Here is a 19,635-nt window from a genome sequence, read left to right on the forward strand (position 1 = left end):
CGACACAAAAGCGACCCCCCCCCCCAAAAGACAAAGAAAGGGAAGCTAAAAATAAACTGGTCAAATAGGGAGAAGCACGACAGAGAATGAAGTTGGATGAGGAGGAAAGGGAATGGGGGGGAAGCAAAAGAAGTGGAGGAAAAGGAGCGAAAGCGGCAGAAGAAAAGGAGGAGGGTATTAGAAGGAGCAGAGAGGCAGAAGGGAAGCGATCATCCTCTAATGACTGGGATTCGCTGCCTGATGGGGATTGCATTTCAATGTATCGGACGAATCTCCTCCTTTGAGACCGTCTGGAGCCGTCTGTTGGCTTCCTGTTTTCCCTTGCATACGAGCTCCTCCGGGTTCTGTCCTCTCTGTGACCCCATTTGTTCTTCGTCTCCTCTTCCGGCGGGTGGGCTGTGTCGCAAGCCTCTCCTTCTTTCCTGTTGTCTCGGTCTGCTGGGCCCAGGTCCCGGCGCGTTCTTGCAAATGGCTCTGTAGTGGTCCATTCCGCCGCAGGCGGCGCACTTCTGTGGATATTCATACCCGCATCGGTAGCACGTGGCGTCTGTATTTTCCGCCTTGTGAGGGGGCAGCATGTAGTTTGTTGATTGTGTCCGAGTTGGGTGTCGAATGGTGACCTTGCCTAGACTGTCCAGCTGCAGCTTCCATTCTGGCTAGAGCGATGATTTCCTCGAGGGACCTTTGTTTTTGGAGCAATTGTTTCCAGAATGGTTGGGATATGCAACCGGCTATGACCTGGGATCTCAATGCTTCCTCATTGGAGTATTTGTGGAATTCACAGTATTTCAGCTTGATGCGTAGGCGCATCACAAAATTGTCCAGTGACTCCCCTTTTTCCTGTCTAGTGGTGTGGAATACATGGCACTCATAGTCAATGTTTGTGTGGGGAGTGAAGTATTCCGATAGTTTCCCATGAAGTTCTCCATAGGTAAGTGTCTACATTCATCAGTTCGCCTGCTATGTCTGACAGCTGGGCCTACTGTCATGAATAAGGTGTCTTTTAGCCTTGCGTCATCAGTTAGGCCAATTGCTCCCGCATAAAATTTGAAGTCCCTTAACCATATGACCCATCTGGGTCCCAGATTAGAGGTGTCTCTGACATCAAATGGACCAGGTATGGGCATGTTTTGAGGTGTTACCTGATCCTTGTGCCTGTTGAGGATCATCTGCTATAGCTCCAGATCCGCCTGGTGAGGATGCTGCTGGGCTTGTTGGAGCCGACATGTCAGTGATGGCTTGTCCACGTCAGCATGGCGTGTGTGCTCTGGTCAGGGCCCGCCGTTCCTGCAGGGCCTTGTGGTGTTGCTGTGTTGCAGCGTTGCTGCACGTGCTGCTTCCATGTGGGGCACGTGCTTTGTAGGAGCCGCGAGTACTCTGCGGCTGAAGTGGATGCGCCTCTTCGCACGTAGGTTTGTTTTCCAGTCTGTGTCCCTGTGTCGCCTACCGCAGCGTGTGGTGGGTGGAGAGGGAGGAGGGGGGGCGGGGTTGACACCCGCGCCGAATCGTGAGACTGCTGGGCCTTCCTCGTGGGCTTCTGCACACACCCGACATGGTGTGAAGGGAGGGCCTGCATCCGCTATGCTCGCGGTGCTGGATGGGCCTTCCTGTCGTGGCGGGTCCGCTCTCAAAAGAGGAGCGCCGACGCACCACGCTGCTCGACCGCAGTCCTCTGCGTGCCTTCAGGAGTGGTGCGCCGACACGCTACGACCGCTCGAATGCGGGCCTCCCTCTGGCACGGGCGGGTGTCGTACACCCCTCGTCGCCAATTGTGAGGTTTTGCGCAGACCCTCAAACCGGCCGAAGCAATGACCACGCGGGAGCCCGGTCAGCGTATAACCTTTCTTTATTTAACTACGGCAGTAACTGCCGAACGACCCCGTAGCCCCCGCCCTCGCCCAACGTCACTTCCCTTTACTGGGAAGTAGGACCGCAACGGCGGTCCGCCCACGCAACGATGTGGACGGGCTGTATGCCCTTAGAAACAACCTGACAGATGCAAATTTAAAAATGATGCTTCCTGACAAGGATGAGGGAGTGGGGATACAAAGGAGGATTGGGACATTATATTGAAGCAGAAGGGATGGCGGGGCTACTTTTTTAAGGTAGCGAGGAGCACAGCGGGGTCTCTGCAAAGGGAGGAACCAGCATCATTAGAGATGAAGGGGCGAATGGGGGGAAAGCATACTAAAATGACTGAATTTTGAGAGAGGAGTGATGACAGTTGTCGGACCATGGGGGAGGGGGGTTCAGATGAAGAAAAGGGGAAAACGAAGATTAGGAAGAGGGATGGAGCACACACAGCCCCTTTGAGGGGGGAAGCCTAGAACAGACGGTAAAATGGTCTGTGGGGGGGAGAGGTAGCAAAGATGCACACCCCAAAGGACCGGTCACACAGCCTAGACTAAGTTACCCCATATGCCCAGAGGCTCAGAGCGTTCCCAGGGCCAAAGAAGGAACATTTTCAGATATTTCCCACTTGCAAACCACCGAAACACGCAGCCAACACATGTGCTACCTTCCCACAGTCCCGACAAAAACGGTATCTCACGTGTGGGTGCACCTACCTGGGCACAAAGGGAAAAGGCGAAACCACTGGTAACCCCAAGTGTGTCGGGAGAGCAGATTTTGCAAGAATTTGCTCTTGTGGACAACCTACAGATTTGGGCCTGGGGTGTCACAGCCCCCAAGGAAAACGGGGAACCCCATGCATTTCTGAAATAGAAAACTCCTGTGGGAATGACTTGCGCGAATTGCCCTAGAATTTATTACCCACAAGCCCTGGCAAATTACAAAATTTAGGAAAGAAAACAATTTCCAGACATTTTCCACTTGGAAACCACTGAAACACGCCACCAACAACACATGTCCTACCTTCCCACGGTCCCTATGCCCAGTTTCCCAGTTCAGAAAAAACACGTGCACATTATCGTCACACTTCTGCACTCCTGAACCATCGGCAGGGGAGAACCTGCTGCACTGGCCGCTGCCCTTTCCCTGCAGACAACTTCCTTTTTGATTATAATATTTATATACCACTCTTTGCCAAAGCAATATAGACAATTTCTCTGTACTATTATACAACCAAACTTGTTATTAATTATCTATCTTGGAAAATGGAAGGCTGGGTCAGCCATGTCCGCATTCAAACCTGTGACCTTGAAATCCTTCCTGGATTGTAGTTGTAACAATATACCTCGCTGAGCTACCCTACCAGGAAAAATTGACATGCACCACTGCAGGAACTGTGGGCAATCTCACCAATTTGTGCTGTTTCTTCCTCGAAAAATAGGCATTCTAACTTTTGCTGCCCAGTTGTCCTGACAAAGGCATTGGTGTTGCCCTGAGCTCTCCCCTGGGCCAGAAACTAGGGAGTTCCCTATCTCCCTCATTTAAAAGCACTCCTTTCCTTTACCTCCCCACCCTGCCCCCCAAATGCCAATTCCTCTGCAATCTTTCACTTACCCTGGTGTCAATTATACCTGCCCACACCTTAACACCATTGACATCAAACATACAATCAGGATACCTCCATAATCCCGTTCCAGTGAAGAAACTCAACTCCTCCTGGTATAATAATTCAAACTCCCCACCTCCATCACGTTCACCTAACCCAGTGATGCTTCTTCATTCTGCTCTCCTTCGATAGGAGACCTCCTCCTTATCCCACTTCCTGTTATTCTTTCATTGGTGTCCTGTAATTATAGTTGTCAAAGTTGTTAATGCCATTGATGCAAACCTATAAACCTGTTGATCTACCCCTGTACTTTAGAAATGGTATTTCCCCATTTCCGCACACCCTTGATGACCCTGCTGCAACACGAGGGCACCCCCTTGTGTCCCTGAAATCATTAAATGTGCCCCAATGCCGGTGTTTTCCCCCCGAGTTAGCCTTCATCTCCTACAAGCACTCCCCTGTTTGCAGATATTTCTGGGTGAGAAATCGTTCTTGTGAATGCAATGAGGCTTAAACAGTGAAGCGTGTATTTTAACCAACAGTGCCACTGACTCATTTGCCGTCAGCCCTCCCAAAACGTTATTTGCCACAAATATGTACCTTTCAATTTCAAAGCCTATCATCCTTCCTAAAGTTCATAGTCACCCAATTGTGGCAATGTGATAACCTGTAAATCCTTATTGATCAATGCTATGCTAATTAACATCATTAAAAGTGTGTTTAAAACATCCTGAAAAGAAAATATGCGTCCCAAAATGCCAAATACTGCACACCTGACACATTCATAAACCCAACTGCACCATCTACTCCTTAAGACACACCTTGCCAAATGTTTCGTTCTAAACTCCGTTATGCCAGGCATTGTGCACTAACACGTGCGTCGGGTCACTCGGACCTCCAACGCCCCCAAACCATGCAACTCTAGTAACTTTGGCGAGTGCTGGTCGGCTGGCTAGACAGCAAGCATAAGGCAATTGCAGGGGCAACTAGTATATTGTTTGGTGAGGCAGGGGTGCACATGTATTTTCAGTATGGGCAAGAGAGATCCCTAAGGGACAGGCAAATTGCTGCTCAATGCAAAATGGGCCTGTCGGATTACTGGTGGCAGGAAAAATGAAGCTGGCCAATCTCCTTAACTTAATTAATACCAAGTAATATTCTCCAACTGGACAAAATGACCCGATAACGCCTCCTAGCCCGTTCCTTAATACCCTGCTAACACCAAATATGTGGACACCTATATAACTCCACTTGTAGTCCTTCAGCATAAAATGTACGTAAAGATGGTTAGCACACATCCTTAGCCACCAGTCCACCGTTTGTTCCTGACTGCTATTAGCTGGTGCTGAGTTTCTTAAAGGAAGGGGGGGCGTGGCCAGATTTCAGGCTGCCGAGGAGCTCCCTTTGCTGTAGAGAGATTTTCAATCGTTTTAGTCTTTGATAGTATTTATGTCTGTTCTCTAATTAAAAACGATATTCTTGTCGTCAAAAACTAGTAGTGGGGGTGGGGTGGGGGGCTATGTAGCTTTCTCATCCTTCCTGATCTCTCGAGTGTATTTCATGCACCCGCAGCCAAAAATATTTGATACAAACTCTCAAACAGGAGATGGTGAGCTTTCTAGGGCTGCAAGGAGGCAGTCTCTGCAGCCCTTGACCTTTAAGCGTTCCCCTGGGCCATTTCTGGCTGGCCCAGGGGCTCACCCCTTCCACCACCCTAGGGAGAGGTACTGTGATCGATCCCCAGGGTAGGGGGCGAGGGGCTTCCCGCCATGCTGCTGCCCCTGTAGCGCCCCCTGCAGGGGCTGGCCATCCACTCAGGGAAGATGGCTGCAATGCCAGGGAGTCTGCCCCCTAATCTCAGAGTCAACCCCTTCCGTAACTTCTCTGACGACGAGGCGCGAGTCTCCAGCTGCCAAGGAGAGATTATTTTCCCAACGCAGGTCTGTGGGGAACACAATCACCAAATCTGGAGAGCATCACGTGGCCCTCTGCGAGACCTTCTATTGGTATGCCGGCAGAGGACGTTCTACACCGTGCACATGTGTGAACGTCATCTAACATGGCTGCCTGCACAGAAGAGCAAGAGGTTGGAGCTCTCATGCAGAGCACTTTTGGGTGGGGTGGGGAAAGGCAGGAAGGGGTGGGAGTACCCATAGGGATTAGCATGGCTTGGGCAAGGAATGGGTGGGTTCATAACTAAACAGTGTATTCCTCCTCAAACTTTGGCCGTGTCCCTCTCATTTGCCATTCCACCCTGTGTGTACTTTAATCTATACGTGAATGCAGTAGTTTGAGCTTTGTAGGAGTCGCAAGCGACACCTAATAGCCCAAACGGAAAAGGAAAGGGATGAAAACCACACAGGGCTGGAGGCCAGTGGTGTAAAATGCATGTCAGATTTGGGCCAGTAGCAAAGGCCACATGACCTAATGCTACTGGTCCACCAGGGACCAAGGTAGTGTAGATGACGCAAGAGGGGGGGGAAGGTCCAGATTCACCTAGAGTATTTGGAAAAAGCCATTGCAAACTTCCATGTCACTCTTGTTTAAAACAGGAATGTTTTCTCTCCACGATTTGCACGGGCACGCAATCTGCGGAAAATGGACCAGAAGCCTAGCAGCACATCCCCATTGTGCTGTGAATTTCAGTGTTAGGGAGAATTCTCTGTTTAGGCTGAATTTCCATCCTGCCAAGAGTGAGACTCTTTTTTTTTTTTTTTTTTTTTTTTTTTTTTTTTCCCCACTCTTGGACATAATTCCTTTAAATGTCAATGTCTTCTATGGGCTATGGGGTCTTTTACTCCATAGGGTCTCATATGTTTTTCCATGTGTGTTGCACCGCACCCTACGTGCCGTAACACTGGGGCATCCTAGCGGACCTCCATCATAGACTCCATACCCGGGGACTGACTACTGTCTCCCGGGCATGTAAAGTCACCATTGGCTTTACTAGACCTAAATTTACTAACAGAACTAGTACAAACCATCCTATTGTGGACGTACTAGTGGGGGTAATTCGATTACTCCTGGGTCTGTTATTCGAGGGGGCACTGTCCCGTCCCCGCTCGTCGAGTTTTGCCTGGTGGCAGTGGAAACTACTTGTTATATTCGACCCCGAGTATAACCCTATGGGATTCTTCCCATTGTTAGAGATTGATACCTTTTTCCCGTTAATCTCTAACGTACCACTGGTTTACTTATCTTAAATAAGTCTTTCGGATGGTATTTTCTGCCAGAACTCGGTTTTTAAAATGGCGTCTATGTTCGTCTCTGACTCCTAAACCAAAGGTTGAGCCCTTTGTTCCACTTTTGGCGGGCTTGTGTACAGAGACCCTCCAACGTGGTGCCATTCTGTCTGGGTTACCAAAGGGGTGCGGGAGGGGGGTTTAGGCACCCTGGACCGAGTTGCCTTGCCAACTCTGGTCGCACTCTGGTGTGATTGGCCCAGGTGGGGAGCCTCCCCGCTCACCACTTAGCGTTTTGAGTGACAGCTAGGCTGAATGAACGGGGGTTTTCTGCATAAAAGCAGGGCTTTTGGGACTGGATCTTCAGAAGTCGCCACAGGACCTAAGAATCCGACGAGGGTAAAGCTGAGCTGACCTGCAACGACGACACCTCCGGTGGAGCCCTGCTGAACCGACTCACCACTTCCCGACGACAGAGATCTCCCTGCCGGAGAGTCTCGTCCCCTGACTGGTGGGAACAACCAGTCACCTTTGCTTTTTCTTTGCCCAGGACGCAGTGGTCGAATTGCCCGTGCAGAGCACGGCGGCAACCGGATAGCCACTACCCCTGTACCGCGACCAAAAGGTGGTGCCTTGTGACGGAGCACTCCGCGGCTGGTCTCTTCCCTGGTGGTGCACCGGACTTCACTTTTCTTCGACGACGAGATCCTCTCTACTCTTGGCAAAGACCCGACGTGCACCCACCACCAGGAACAACTGCCCCTGCCGGAGCTGTCTCTCCACAAACAAGGTACCGTACCTGCCTGGCTTCCCTTTCTGCCGGATCGAGTGAGGTGTCTGAATCCTCACCTTTCCATTGGGTCGCCTCCAAGCATTCTTTGACTTTTCTGTTCTGAACTGGTCCAACCTTTCCTTAACAACTTGCAATAAAGACTCAAAGCGCATTTCCACTGAGACACTTTTGGGACATTTCGCCTTGCCTCTCTCTGAGTGGGCCTGGCCTCTGAACTTTGTGATCTGCAGTAGATCCTGCCTTACTTGCCTTGCATTTGTCCGTAAAATCTTGGTACCGAGTTGATTTCATAACCTGCCTTATTTTTCTCTCCCGTCCTAACGAATACTAGAGTGCCATCTAGGGTAACGCATACACCTCTGTCTGCAAATAAGTGATGCTGGTGAACCTAGACTTGTCAACATATTGTTAGGGGGATTGATCTATTTCTTCATATAGTAATTTGTGATTGAAGTTGTTTGCCGTAAGAGTTTCTATAGATGTGGTGTTCTAAATAAATACCCTTATATCTTTACACCGAAGCCTTGTTCCGTGTTTGCTTGTTCTACTGTGTAGATTGCCCTATATTGTGTACTCCACATACTGCCTAACTCTTCTTGAGCTACCAAGTGAATCTGTGTGGTACAGACTGCTACCAAGTGGGTTTACTGCCAAACACCTGTAGTCCTAAATCTTTTTCAGTGGTCCCAGAGGGAATTGCACAGGTTTCCGCCTAACACTCAGAGAGGCTGTTCTCCCAAGATCTATGAGACCCTTACTCAGTCCAGCCCCTCTGTGTGATTCAGGACATGTATATACTGCTCTCTCTGCTATGTACTGTATTATACTCTGCTAATGGTACCCCTCGGTATATGTATACATGCTGTATATTTTGTAATGTACTGTTTATTGTAACATGCTTAAGCGTATGCGCCCGGTTGCCCCTGGGCCTGGTTTCTGCGCTTTATAAATAAAATACAAATAAAATACAAAATAAATATCCAGTCCTTAGGATGATGCTTGTGCGACCGAAGGGTTTGTGTGCAAGCTTTCTGTATCCAGTCTGCATGCTCCTCATTTCTGTTTATGCTATGATGGTGTTCTTCCCTTTAGACACTTCATCCTCGCCTTAATTGTTTTTGTTTTTAATACCATGCAGACTGTAAGGCAAGAACTCCAGACAATAAAACTCCTGTAGGTGAAAAGGCTTGGTGCACCTCTTTGTAAGGAAAACAAGATTTCGTTTGGATACAAAAACGAATAAGGCATCGGAAGGTCCCATAGAATCAAACTGACACTGAGCTCTGTTAGTTCAAACAAGTACAATGTTTTTAAGGAAAGAAATAGTCACTTGTGACATGAAAAATACAGGGTTATCCCCACCCTCATTGTCTACCACCTATATACATACTACTAGTCCCATATAGTCCCTTGACCGATTAGCCACATCCTAATCTACCCCTACCCTCCATCTCATGGTCCACCTATTTTGTCACTTTGGTTCCCAGTTACTGGATTGGTGAGTTTTCCGCACGTGTTACCCGCTACATCGGTCTAGTCCAATGGTGTGCACCTGGTTGTTGGCATAAGCTCAGTGGACAACTGAGATCAAAGTGGCCCTTTGAAATATAGTGTGATCCTCTTGATACCAGACAGGCAGGTTCCCCAGCAATGCTTCCCCAGCTCTGGACTAGATTTGTTGGCATCACCTCTTGCTCTTCATATCACAAATCACAGGATGTTCTGCTCCTCATTCCCCCCTTACCCATTGCCCACCCGTGGTATACCTCCTTGCTCTCTGAAAGACCACATTATGTGGCCCATTTCTGATAGATTCATGTACTCTATTTTCCAGCTGCCTGGCAGTTCAAATAGACTGGCCCTTGTCCTGGGGGGGGATGCTAGTGCCCCAAATCTAAACCAAGCATGTTGACCTCTAACCTGGCTCCCATATATTTGTCCTTTGGGAAGGGCGCAGCCCTGCCCTCTGCCATTCACATTCCATTCTGGATCCACAGACCTACAGCTTGATACAATTAAACAATGCCACTATTCTAAACTTCACTCCTGGGGCTCGGGAAAGGGAAAATAATTCAAACATTTCATAATGCCATCCTGCTACACCTCCAACAGGGAATCCAAAATGCTAGGCCTCACTTACAATATGGCGATACTTCACTATTTTTTGCATGCCAGCCCTATGTCTACATTATATTTAACTACTGCTACACAATATCGCCCATGCCCTATACCTGAGCCTACCTAATCCTCTAACTACTTTAGGAATATATTTGTTGCTCCCAACTGCCGCAGTGTACCTTCACTTTCTCAGCGCTAATAGTTTTTTTTTTTTAGCATTAACATTTGGCCATGTATGGGAGCTGTACATACATCCCAATAAGACAAAAGTTGAGAAAACTGTAGCATGCAAGATTAAAATCAGTGCGGACTCTTTGAAGTCCACAGTATGAGTTTGACACGAGGTGTCCCCACTCCTTGTTTCGCTGTTGAGGTGAGCTTGCTGTTCCAATTTGAACATTACACTGCCCACCTCAGCATCCCGGCACAACCTCCACCGGCAATCCAATCATAAAGCGAAGATTTTTCTTTTTATATTTTTAAATACAGCCTACATGAATGTATTACCTCTTGTTTGAGTTTGATCCAAGGGGCAAGTTACCGTTGGAGAATGGGTGGCGTTTTATTTCACGATGAAAATAAAATCCCCATGATTGTGTCTTTCCCTCCGAGTGGGTGGAACGCCTGGCAGCGCAGCCAGGAATTGAAAAAAATGTATTTGGCTGCTCACATTGGTCCTGTTTCTGCTTCTTACACTGTCACTTAGTGTGGAGACACTGCACTGCCTCTGCGATTTATTTATTTTACTTTTCTGTTCACCCCCATGAGAGGGAATTTTAAACTAGTTTGAAAAGAGTGCCTTCTTAAAACGATATGTTGTAACTTGGGCTTCAGTCCAGCCTCATCTCCTCTATTAATATTGTGTTTTAAGTATTGCCATTATTTGCTTATTCCAACCTGTATTTCTTATGCAAATAACCACAACACCCTATATAATACAGAACTCTCAGTGGAGGCCAGTGGGCTGGAAGGTAAAGCTCTGTTGAGATAACCTGCTTGTTGCGAAGGATTCCCGCTGCTTCTGGCTTGGCAAAGGCTCAGGTCGTAAAATTGGCTACTTGGTAGAACACGATCTGGGGGTTCCATGTCTTAAAATCGCGGCAAAAATGGCCGTGGATACAAAACATCACGTCAAAAATGCAGTGGTTTTTCCGCCACAATCATGTAAAGGATGCGGGGGACACCCCGCAACCCCTGGACCCATTATACCATTTAAGGCGAATGGGGGACACCCACTCAACCCCCGCTCCCCTTAAATGGTATAATGGGGTACACCTTTACTGGGTCAAACCACAGTATTTTTGCCGCGATTTTAGTACCTGATACCGATCTGGGCGGATGTAGTTAACTATTGTTTATCGTATTTTCTGTCCTAAAGGGATCGCCATGCTGCCGAGACTGTGCTGTGGGTGCTGTCATCCATCACTTGTAGAGAAAACAAGAAAAAGCCACAGGGGCACCAAGATGCAGAGTAGGTCTCACTGATGTTGTCTTCTTCCAAGGAAGAGGGGTGCTGTGCTTCTGGGGGGGGGCCATCGGCATACAACAAACTGCTGTAGCCTCCTCCTTCCCCAGACGAACACCCCTCCTCCCCCTCCTGGCTGCTGCAGACCCAGTCCTGCCCCTCTGCGCGCACCAACGCACAGTGTTGTCATGGAGGAGCCAATATGGCAGTGATCAGAGTTCCCATGCAGAGGACCTTTGGGCAGGGAAAGGCATGAATGGGTGGGATTAGCACGATTATGGGTGGGCTCATAACAAACGCCTAATACACTGTTCCCCCTCCTCAAATGTGCCCGTCAACATCCTCCCTTTCACCAGGGCCCTCGAATGACTGCACACAAGCAGATCAGTAGAGCAAACTGGTGAAGGGGACCATGGGCACTGCCTAACTGGCGGCGTGGGGATTCTAATCGCACTACCTCTCGACACTTTTGTAAGCTATGGGTAAACTTCTAATATCAGCCTTTAAGGATCAGTTAAGTGACAGGTTGAGAGCTCTCTCACCTTAATCTGCATTGACACTTGCAGCAGACTGCATGCAGGTCTGTAAATTAGCGTTCATGTACATTTTGTATTTTTTTGGGGGTCATAGACTGACTGCACTTGTTTGTTCCAAGGGTTGGCATGTTTTGGACTACAGCTCCCATCAGCCCAAGTATACCCATGCCCAGCAAATCCACAGTGAGGGTTCCTAATCCAACATCTCGACATGCACGGCTTGCAGACCTGAATGGTTGGGGAGGCAATGCCAACTGCTATAAATTGAGCCTCATTTCTGCCTTCACATTGGTTTACCAGGGAGAAATCCTCCATTAAGTCCCTGGCTCTGTTTATGATGCTAAAATGTGCTCTGAGCTCAGTACTTCCGGTAGACCGTCTTTATAACGAAACCCATATGTAGACATGCACATATAACGAAACCTTTATAATGAAAAACATAACGAAAATGTATGTGGGAATGGGGTAAAGGGTTAAATCTGTTGGGGAAAGTATTTCCTCGCTCAAGGATTGTATTAAGATATATTATTTTTATTTTCTATGCAGCAGCCAATGCTTGTCTTATTCTGTATAGCAAGTGTCGTTGTCCTGTGATTATGCCACTTAAGCAGCACCTGCATTTATTTATTTTAGGTCCTCGTCAGCAAGAAGACTCCTTATTTTGGGGGCGAGTCCGTGTCCATGATTGACTACATGATGTGGCCTTGGTTTGAACGGGCCGAACCCTTCGGTGTCCAGGAGTAAGATTTCACTGTTTAGTTTATTGATTGACAGTCCTTCAATGTGTCCAATTCAGAGTTTTCATTACTTGCTTCTGCACATGGCAAACGCAAGGCGAGAAGAACTCTGCACCTGCACGTGGCTGCGCGCATGCGTATATGCTGCTTTGAAATATTGCACCCGCAGAAGGTGGGCATGGGGCTTTGGTGAGACCGAGACGCCGCTGATGAAGTGCATCCCAGATGGGTGTCTCCATCGATGGCAGTCCTGGCACTCATTCCCCTGTGCTTGGTCCATCCTGCAGAATGCTTGCCACTAAGGTTACTTTGTTTTCATCTTTATATTTTTGCATCCCAACATAGAAGAAAGACTGCCACGTGTATCTTTTTGCTGTGACATAGAAGAAGCCTTTCTACTGTGTTCATTGTACGAGTCTGTCTTTGCTTTATCGACACTTGTGCTTAGGGCCGGCCCTAGGATTTTCGGGGCCCTGGGGGCCATAAGATATGCGGGCCCCCTTATTTACATAAATGGTGACCCGTGATATTGCAGAAAATTATTTCACAGAATGAATTTTTAATATACAAAATATCATGCGCAGTTCTATTAACATGTTGCCATTCGAAGGGCAGGAGACCATTAAAATGTGATGGCCAGCATGTGATTTGTTACTGTTAACATTTACCTATGGGGCAATATCGGAAGTGAGGCTTAATTTTTTTTATAGCAGCAAAAGGAAGCCAGCCTAATTGATGTACACCCGGAGCCTTCATTGGGGGTGGGGGGGTTGCCGGGGTGTAGGAATTGAAAGGGGAGCAGGCAATCCCATACAGAATGTTGCAACGGCAACTGAGTAGGTTAGGTGACTGCTCCTGAGATGTTATGTTTCTATCTTCCTGTAAATCGTATGGCTTTTTCCCATTGCTGCTGTAAAATGTGGTATTTTGACTATGAGGTAGGTACGGCTCCCTAATATCACGAGGTGTAGCAACTTCTGGCTCCATAGCAAAAATCAAAAGCTGGCACATATTACACAAAGCAAGTGTACATTTCTTAAAGCGAAATACACAAGTTTTATTCAATTGCCCTTTGCCCTTAGAAGAAAGTGCACCCGACATGAGCATTGGCATTTTAAAAACCTTAATCGACACCAGAAAATGACCTCAGGGGGGACATTTTCAACTAACTGTGCTGGCAAAGTGTAAAAGGTGCCCACCTTTCAATCCCAACAGTCTATAGTGAAATATTCCCAGGAAAACAAGATCCCAGTAAGAGACACGTGTTTTGATGACACTTTTATGTGGTATTGTGGGTAAGTGTCTGGACATGGACAACCTGGATGAAATCCTTGTAGCTGAATACTTGAACAAGTTTGCCAGACTCAAAATACCCAAGCGGGGTAGCGGGCACCCTCTAAAATAAGTGCGCCAACCACATGGATCGTCTACTTATGCCCCAAAAAACAACACATGGCCACAATGAGGAAAAAAGCATTGCAACCTCTGGGCATATATACATGAATTGCTTGCCTGCTCATCGTGCCCTTACCCACAGGTTTGGCTTTGAACAGTACTGTTTTTATAAATAGGACTTAAAGTAAACAAACCATAAGGAATTCACACAAATATATAAATCCTTATAGAAACGTGTTGGGCAAAAATTGTTAAATTGTGGCGGCATGCTCTTCCTCTGAATGAGAGACTTCAAATACCAGAATGCAATTCAGCAGAAGGCAAAGCATGGCCTCTGAGTTTTGAAAATGTGCTTTCAAGGCTAAGGCGATTGTTAGAAAAGGTTACTTGCCTGTTTGTGTTTCAATATTTGACACATACGGGCTTTATATATGGTGGGATGAAAATATTGGATACTACCAAAAAGAAACTACTTTTGGTGTTAAATATGAGCATCTGAAAATAATGTGGTTAGTTTAAAAATGCTCTGTCAGTTCTCTTTAAAGTGCTCTTGAGGAGGATGTAAATGTAGGCAGCTAACTAGTGCTCTGTATGTGCTTTTCGAATAAAAATGCCCCTTTGCATTTCACAACACAAACGCCTTGCCCAAAACAATGGTCTCTTAAATGAGCCATGACGTGTAAATCGCTGCTGCTTTAAAAGCTAGGCTAGAGCAAAGAAAGTGATTAGCAGTAATTATGGGGCCTGCAGTGCCTGATGGGCCGCTGGGACGGGGTATTTGTCTTCAGAGCATCACAATGGCTTGGGAGTTGACACTGTGGCCTCGGTCAAAAAGTACTAACCGTCCAAGGAAGTAGCACAACCCCTCTATAAAATGTGACCTGCTATAGTTGAGGCAGGCACTGATACCTGCACCCGAGAGCGGGCCCCTGTGCACAACGCACACTGCACATGCCTGGTCTTGCACTTTGAACATTAGTTTGGATCAGAGTGAGGATGCAAAGCCTCCCTGCTTTGACCCGATTATTGCTCTGTGTGAGCTGTAACTCTTGCTACATAAATAGGCAGCTACCTAAATCGGACTATGGCACGCATTCTAACGTAATCTACCCTCCATGTTGCAATGGAAGAAAGACTACCGGCTGCTACTGTGGCTATACAGTTCAAAAAATTCGATTAGGTTGTATGAAGTCTGGTGCAAGTAGAAATGTTCCATGCAAATTGGCTTGACCCGGGAATTCGCTGCTTTCAAGCATGTCATGCTCTATGGCATGGAGGTCCATAAAGAGGAACATACATATGGTGGATAAACGGGCTTGACTCCTTTGCCAGGTACAATCCACCAAAATGAATTGATTGCAACATTTAATCGGGCATTGCAGAGCTTTGCAATGTTCATTCTCCCCCTGGTGCACGTAGTGCAGATGTGTAAAAATACAATGTCGGCATGTGGAGAAAACCTATACATTGGGAGTTTTCACATGCATGTGGTTGCTCCGATTCACATCCACCAAGAATGGTGATGGATCGGGATGTAGTGTCGGTCAAGTTTTTCCACATGTGGGGGAAAGCAAGCCATGTGTCCTTACCACTGGTTATGCAGGAACTCTTACCTGCAACACATCTCTGTTAAGGCTTCCATATTAAATGTATCTGAAAAATTAAACGTTTCAGTGATTTTTACAAGCCAAATCACCCAGAAATCCAGGGATATGGTTTTGTCACAACCATTCACCCAGGCCCATCATGTGAGCATCACTTAGTTTTTTTCATGCTACATTGATTGGGGTATGTTCCGTCGAGCCGTGATCATATTATCCCCTGGTCTATGGATGCTGGAGAAGACCGGCAAATGCTAGTTTGTTGGGATAAAATATATATATGCTGCGTAGAAGTCGACACTGAAGGAGATCCTAGTCACGCGTGCCCGATCCATCATTTCCACCAATCTGACCCTCATCAAGCTGCAACTAGGGTGTCCGTTAATGCCCACAGAAACCATGGTGCCCCCATCCCATAACCATCCTCTGGAAAACCCACTTACACCTTGCATCCTGTTTGACAGGGCGCAGTATGCCACCAGTGTGTTTCCAAAAGATATTGAGATCTGTGGATAAAGCGTATGGCACTCCTCCAAGCCCAAGATGACATGCGTGATAGCCTAGAGTTGGTGATGTCCCGGAGGATGCATGTATGATGGCTTTTGGTAGTACAGGGATCGCTTCAGTAAACTGAATTCAGGAGAATTGACTTTGGATGAGATCTAGGAAGTAGGGGACAGGGATGGTTGAGGGGCTTAAAAATGTTTTATTCGTTAACCAGTTAAATGTACTTTTATCCATTTGAGTGTATTTTCTATTTTCCATGTGTTCTCAGCTGTCTCAAGGATACCCCCAAGATTACTTGCTGGATAGAACTGATGAAGGACGATCCAGCTGTCCAAGCGACCATCACAGACCCCAAGACCATGAAAGCTTTCTTTGAATTACACGGTTCTGACAATTCTCCAGATGTAGAGGACTATGGTCTTTAAACGGAAGCTCAAGACAAACCATGCGGGATCAGCTTTGCTCTCCAATTTAGCGAATCTCTATTGCGCCGTCATTCTGTGTGTGCCAGGGGGTGTTCTTCATTCAAGCTTTGCGTGATGGTGCAAAGTTGATTGCAAGTGTACCTACCTATTAAGACTACTGTGAAATGTGCAGCTGTATGTAATTATGACCAGACATTCAAAAGATGTTGCCTGGGGTTCGGTTTCGTGATCTAATAGTTCTCTTGTTCTGCACAGATGAACGATGCCCGAAAACGTGCAACACAATGTAAAATGGATGGGTGTGTGATGTTGAACAATAAAAAAACCTGTTTGGGAAAGAGGCTGAACAAATGAGCAGAATGGTTTTTGCTGGCTATGGTGACATAAAAATAACAAAGTATAAACCAATGCAGAATGTTAACCTGCAGTGCAACAAACAGGTGGAAGTTCATTCTCATGTTATGCTCCTCCATCCACACAATCCCTGTGTTGCTTCACTGTGCTCTAGTATGTGATCCAACATTCATAGTGCCTTTATGCTTCCTTTGGAGCTTTAGCAATGGTTGCATAGTGTACTGGGTGGTGTAGGTATGGCTTATTCACCCCATGCAGTACTTATAGGGTATACTTTGCAAATCCTAATTAAGTGTTTCTTTAAGGCTAGTGTTATCCCACATGCTTTCACTGTTGCCACCAGCTCCTAATAATACTGTGAGTTGCTATAGGCCATTGTGGCGGCTAAGGATCCCGGTGTGGATTTGGTGTGGTGGGGCTAGTTGGTCCTTTGAACAGGCTAGTTTCTTTCCCTTTATGGAGCCCATCTGGTGTAGCTGAAGTCTTGCTTTCCTGGCAATTTGGTGGTAGCTGCAGCCTGTGAAGTCGTGTAGGGTATTAAAAGGCAGTCATTCTGAAGCCGGATGCAAGGTTACTGGATTCATGTGGTGCTTGTCGTGGTTTGTTTTTTCTGGTGATGGCTTTGAAGCCCATATTTGTAGGAGTGTTGGTAGCAAAGTATTGATGCTGTTATAGAGGCTCAATTGATGCTCACAGTTGGGGTGCTGGAAGGTTCTAAGAAATTGATCCAGGTGGCATCTGGTGGTGCAGAAACTGGGAGAGGGGGAGATGTAAGGTCCTGCTTTCTGTGTAATTTGCATTTTTACCAGCTGTTATGGAGGTCAGAAAGGGTATTGGTGGGTGGTTTGAGCACTCGTAAAATGGTCATCCCTGGCAGAGCTCTTCAAGGTGCTCTACTACATCAATGCTTCGGAAAAAATATGGATTTGTGAGGCCAAAGTGGTGTGTGGTGTTTTATAAATAGAGCCTCTTGTTTGGCATCTCCAAGACTACAGCTGGCATCTCCAAGACTACAGCTGGCATCTCCAAGACTACAGCTGGGTTAAGTGCATTTGCCTCATTGGATTTCGAGGTTGAGAAGCTGGTTCAGCAGGTCATAGTTTGCAAGAGGTGCCATAGATACGGTGTGCTTTTGTTCCAAGTTTGCAGGGTAGTGCATTAACATTGCTATATTAAGGGATTTTTAAAAGGTCTTTGAATGATGGTCCAAGTTTTTGCTGGTCAATAAAACAGGAGCTGAGATACCCCCCCGGTTATTGACATGGCCCAATGAAGTGCAAGATGCTCTCAAAGTTCCTGGTGACAAACCTCTCAGAATTATTTCTTAGATGTAGGGACTCTTGCCCCAAAGAATAGGAAGCGGTAATTGTAATATGGTTTAATTTGCAGTCACACAGTTTGCAGATTTTATATGGAGTTATTGCTATTTGATTAGCAATCCTCACTCTTAGGCATTTTATTGGAGCTTTAAGTTGACCACCTAAAATTCTCGGTGTGACTGGAGTTCCGATCTTCCATATGCTTTGGAAAGCAGATTGGGAGATGTGGTTTACTGCAATCCTGTATCCGGTGATCAAGTAGCACAGATGTGGTGGATGGGAAGGAACCTTCACAGTACTGGGGGTCAATTTGCATCTCCAGGCCAGGATGTCTTCAACCTTTGGCCTTCCAGATGTGAGACTACAACTCCCATCAACACTAGCCAACATAGTCTGTGGTGAGGGATCATGGGAGTCCTAGTCCAAAACCTCTGGAGTGTGGCAAGTTGCAAAACGTTGTTTCAGGTTATACTGAATGCATTGCGTTTTGCCTTTATACCGTGCACATGGTGACCTTCAAATTGGCACATTAGTCTGCTACGTGTACGATGGCTTCCACCACATTCATCCTACTACTCTTCTCCTGTTGTCCAAGTGTCTAAATTGATCAATCAAGATGGCCCCCTGCCTTACAACTAGAAAGGTATGGTTCTATTGCTGTCTTGCTACTTATGATGGCTTTATCTTGGGCTTTTTTGATGATAGTTACTCCCTGCACACGGGTAGCCAACGTACAATTCTCCTGATATGACAACTCCCATCCTAGTCCAGCTCATGGTGAGTGTTAACGAAACATCCGAGTTATGGACCAATAGCAGACGGTTTGACTACCCTGGCTTATGTGCTAGAATTGCTGTGTGCCCATCTGCGCGGAATTTCTCTTCTGGTAACATGCTGTTACCATTGTTGCCACCACTTTCTGATACTGCTTGTAGCGTCTTCCTATTTTCCTCAAAATGTTTCCATAATTGTTCATTATTGCCTACATCCGGTACTTTTGTGTTATTTTACTTTCCCATGTTCCTCTGTCACTTAAGTATTCCATGCCATATATAATGTACACCATCCATGTTATAGTGTGTTTAAAAGCATGCCATATACCCTTGTACATGAATAGTGACAAGCAAATCGGCTAATCCACAGGTAAAACCCCACCACCAAGTAACTATCCCTGGAAGTTTCCCTCCAGTTCAAAACCATGGAGCAATGAGTTTTGGGTATGCAAAATGGCTCCGAAAATGGCGCTTGTCTTATAAGGTAGCTGCCATTTTATTTCATAGCATATATTCAGATTAAATGGGCTTCACTTGGTGTTTCCTAAAAAAAAAAAAAAAAAAAAAAAAGCTATTCAAATATGTCCTCTGGTTGACATGTGTTTCGGCACTAAGCCTTTCTCAAAACCAGACATTTGTAAACACAATCTTACATAAACCAAATGGCTTCTTAGCATCGATCCACTTGTTCAAAATTAGTGCGTGGGTTAATCCCCGGTTTGTCTATTTCACGAGATAGTCTCCCTCTTGATCAAAAACACATCGCTGGTGAAGATCATGAGGGAGATTGTCTCGTGAAATGGACAAACCCGGGATTACCTATGACTAATCTATAAAGAATACAGAACATAGCACTTTGCTCGGTGCTTTATTAGGAAACACCAAGTGAAGCGCATTTTGTTTTAGAAAGTTTGGGGTACATCTAGGTTTTCCCCGGAGCAATGGGCTGTTTTTTCTAAGCAATTGACCTAAC

The 19,635-nt window shown here is 46.5% G+C and overlaps 1 protein-coding gene across 1 annotated transcript in view; it reads left to right on the plus strand.

Annotated features, from left to right (window-relative positions):
* Window positions 1-16,557, plus strand: part of LOC138473186 (glutathione S-transferase omega-1-like) — a 95,634-nt gene extending 79,077 nt beyond the window's left edge. Inside the window, exons 5-6 of the mRNA XM_069611747.1 lie at window positions 12,185-12,291; window positions 16,060-16,557. Coding sequence (XP_069467848.1) covers window positions 12,185-12,291; window positions 16,060-16,216 — 264 coding nt within the window. The 3' untranslated portion in view covers window positions 16,217-16,557. The remainder of the gene's footprint in view (window positions 1-12,184; window positions 12,292-16,059) is intronic.
* Window positions 16,558-19,635: the final 3,078 nt, after the last annotated feature.

Source organism: Ambystoma mexicanum, chromosome 8, assembly GCF_040938575.1.
Source record: "Ambystoma mexicanum isolate Mex_15411 chromosome 8, UKY_AmexF1_1, whole genome shotgun sequence".
NCBI lineage: Eukaryota > Metazoa > Chordata > Amphibia > Caudata > Ambystomatidae > Ambystoma > Ambystoma mexicanum.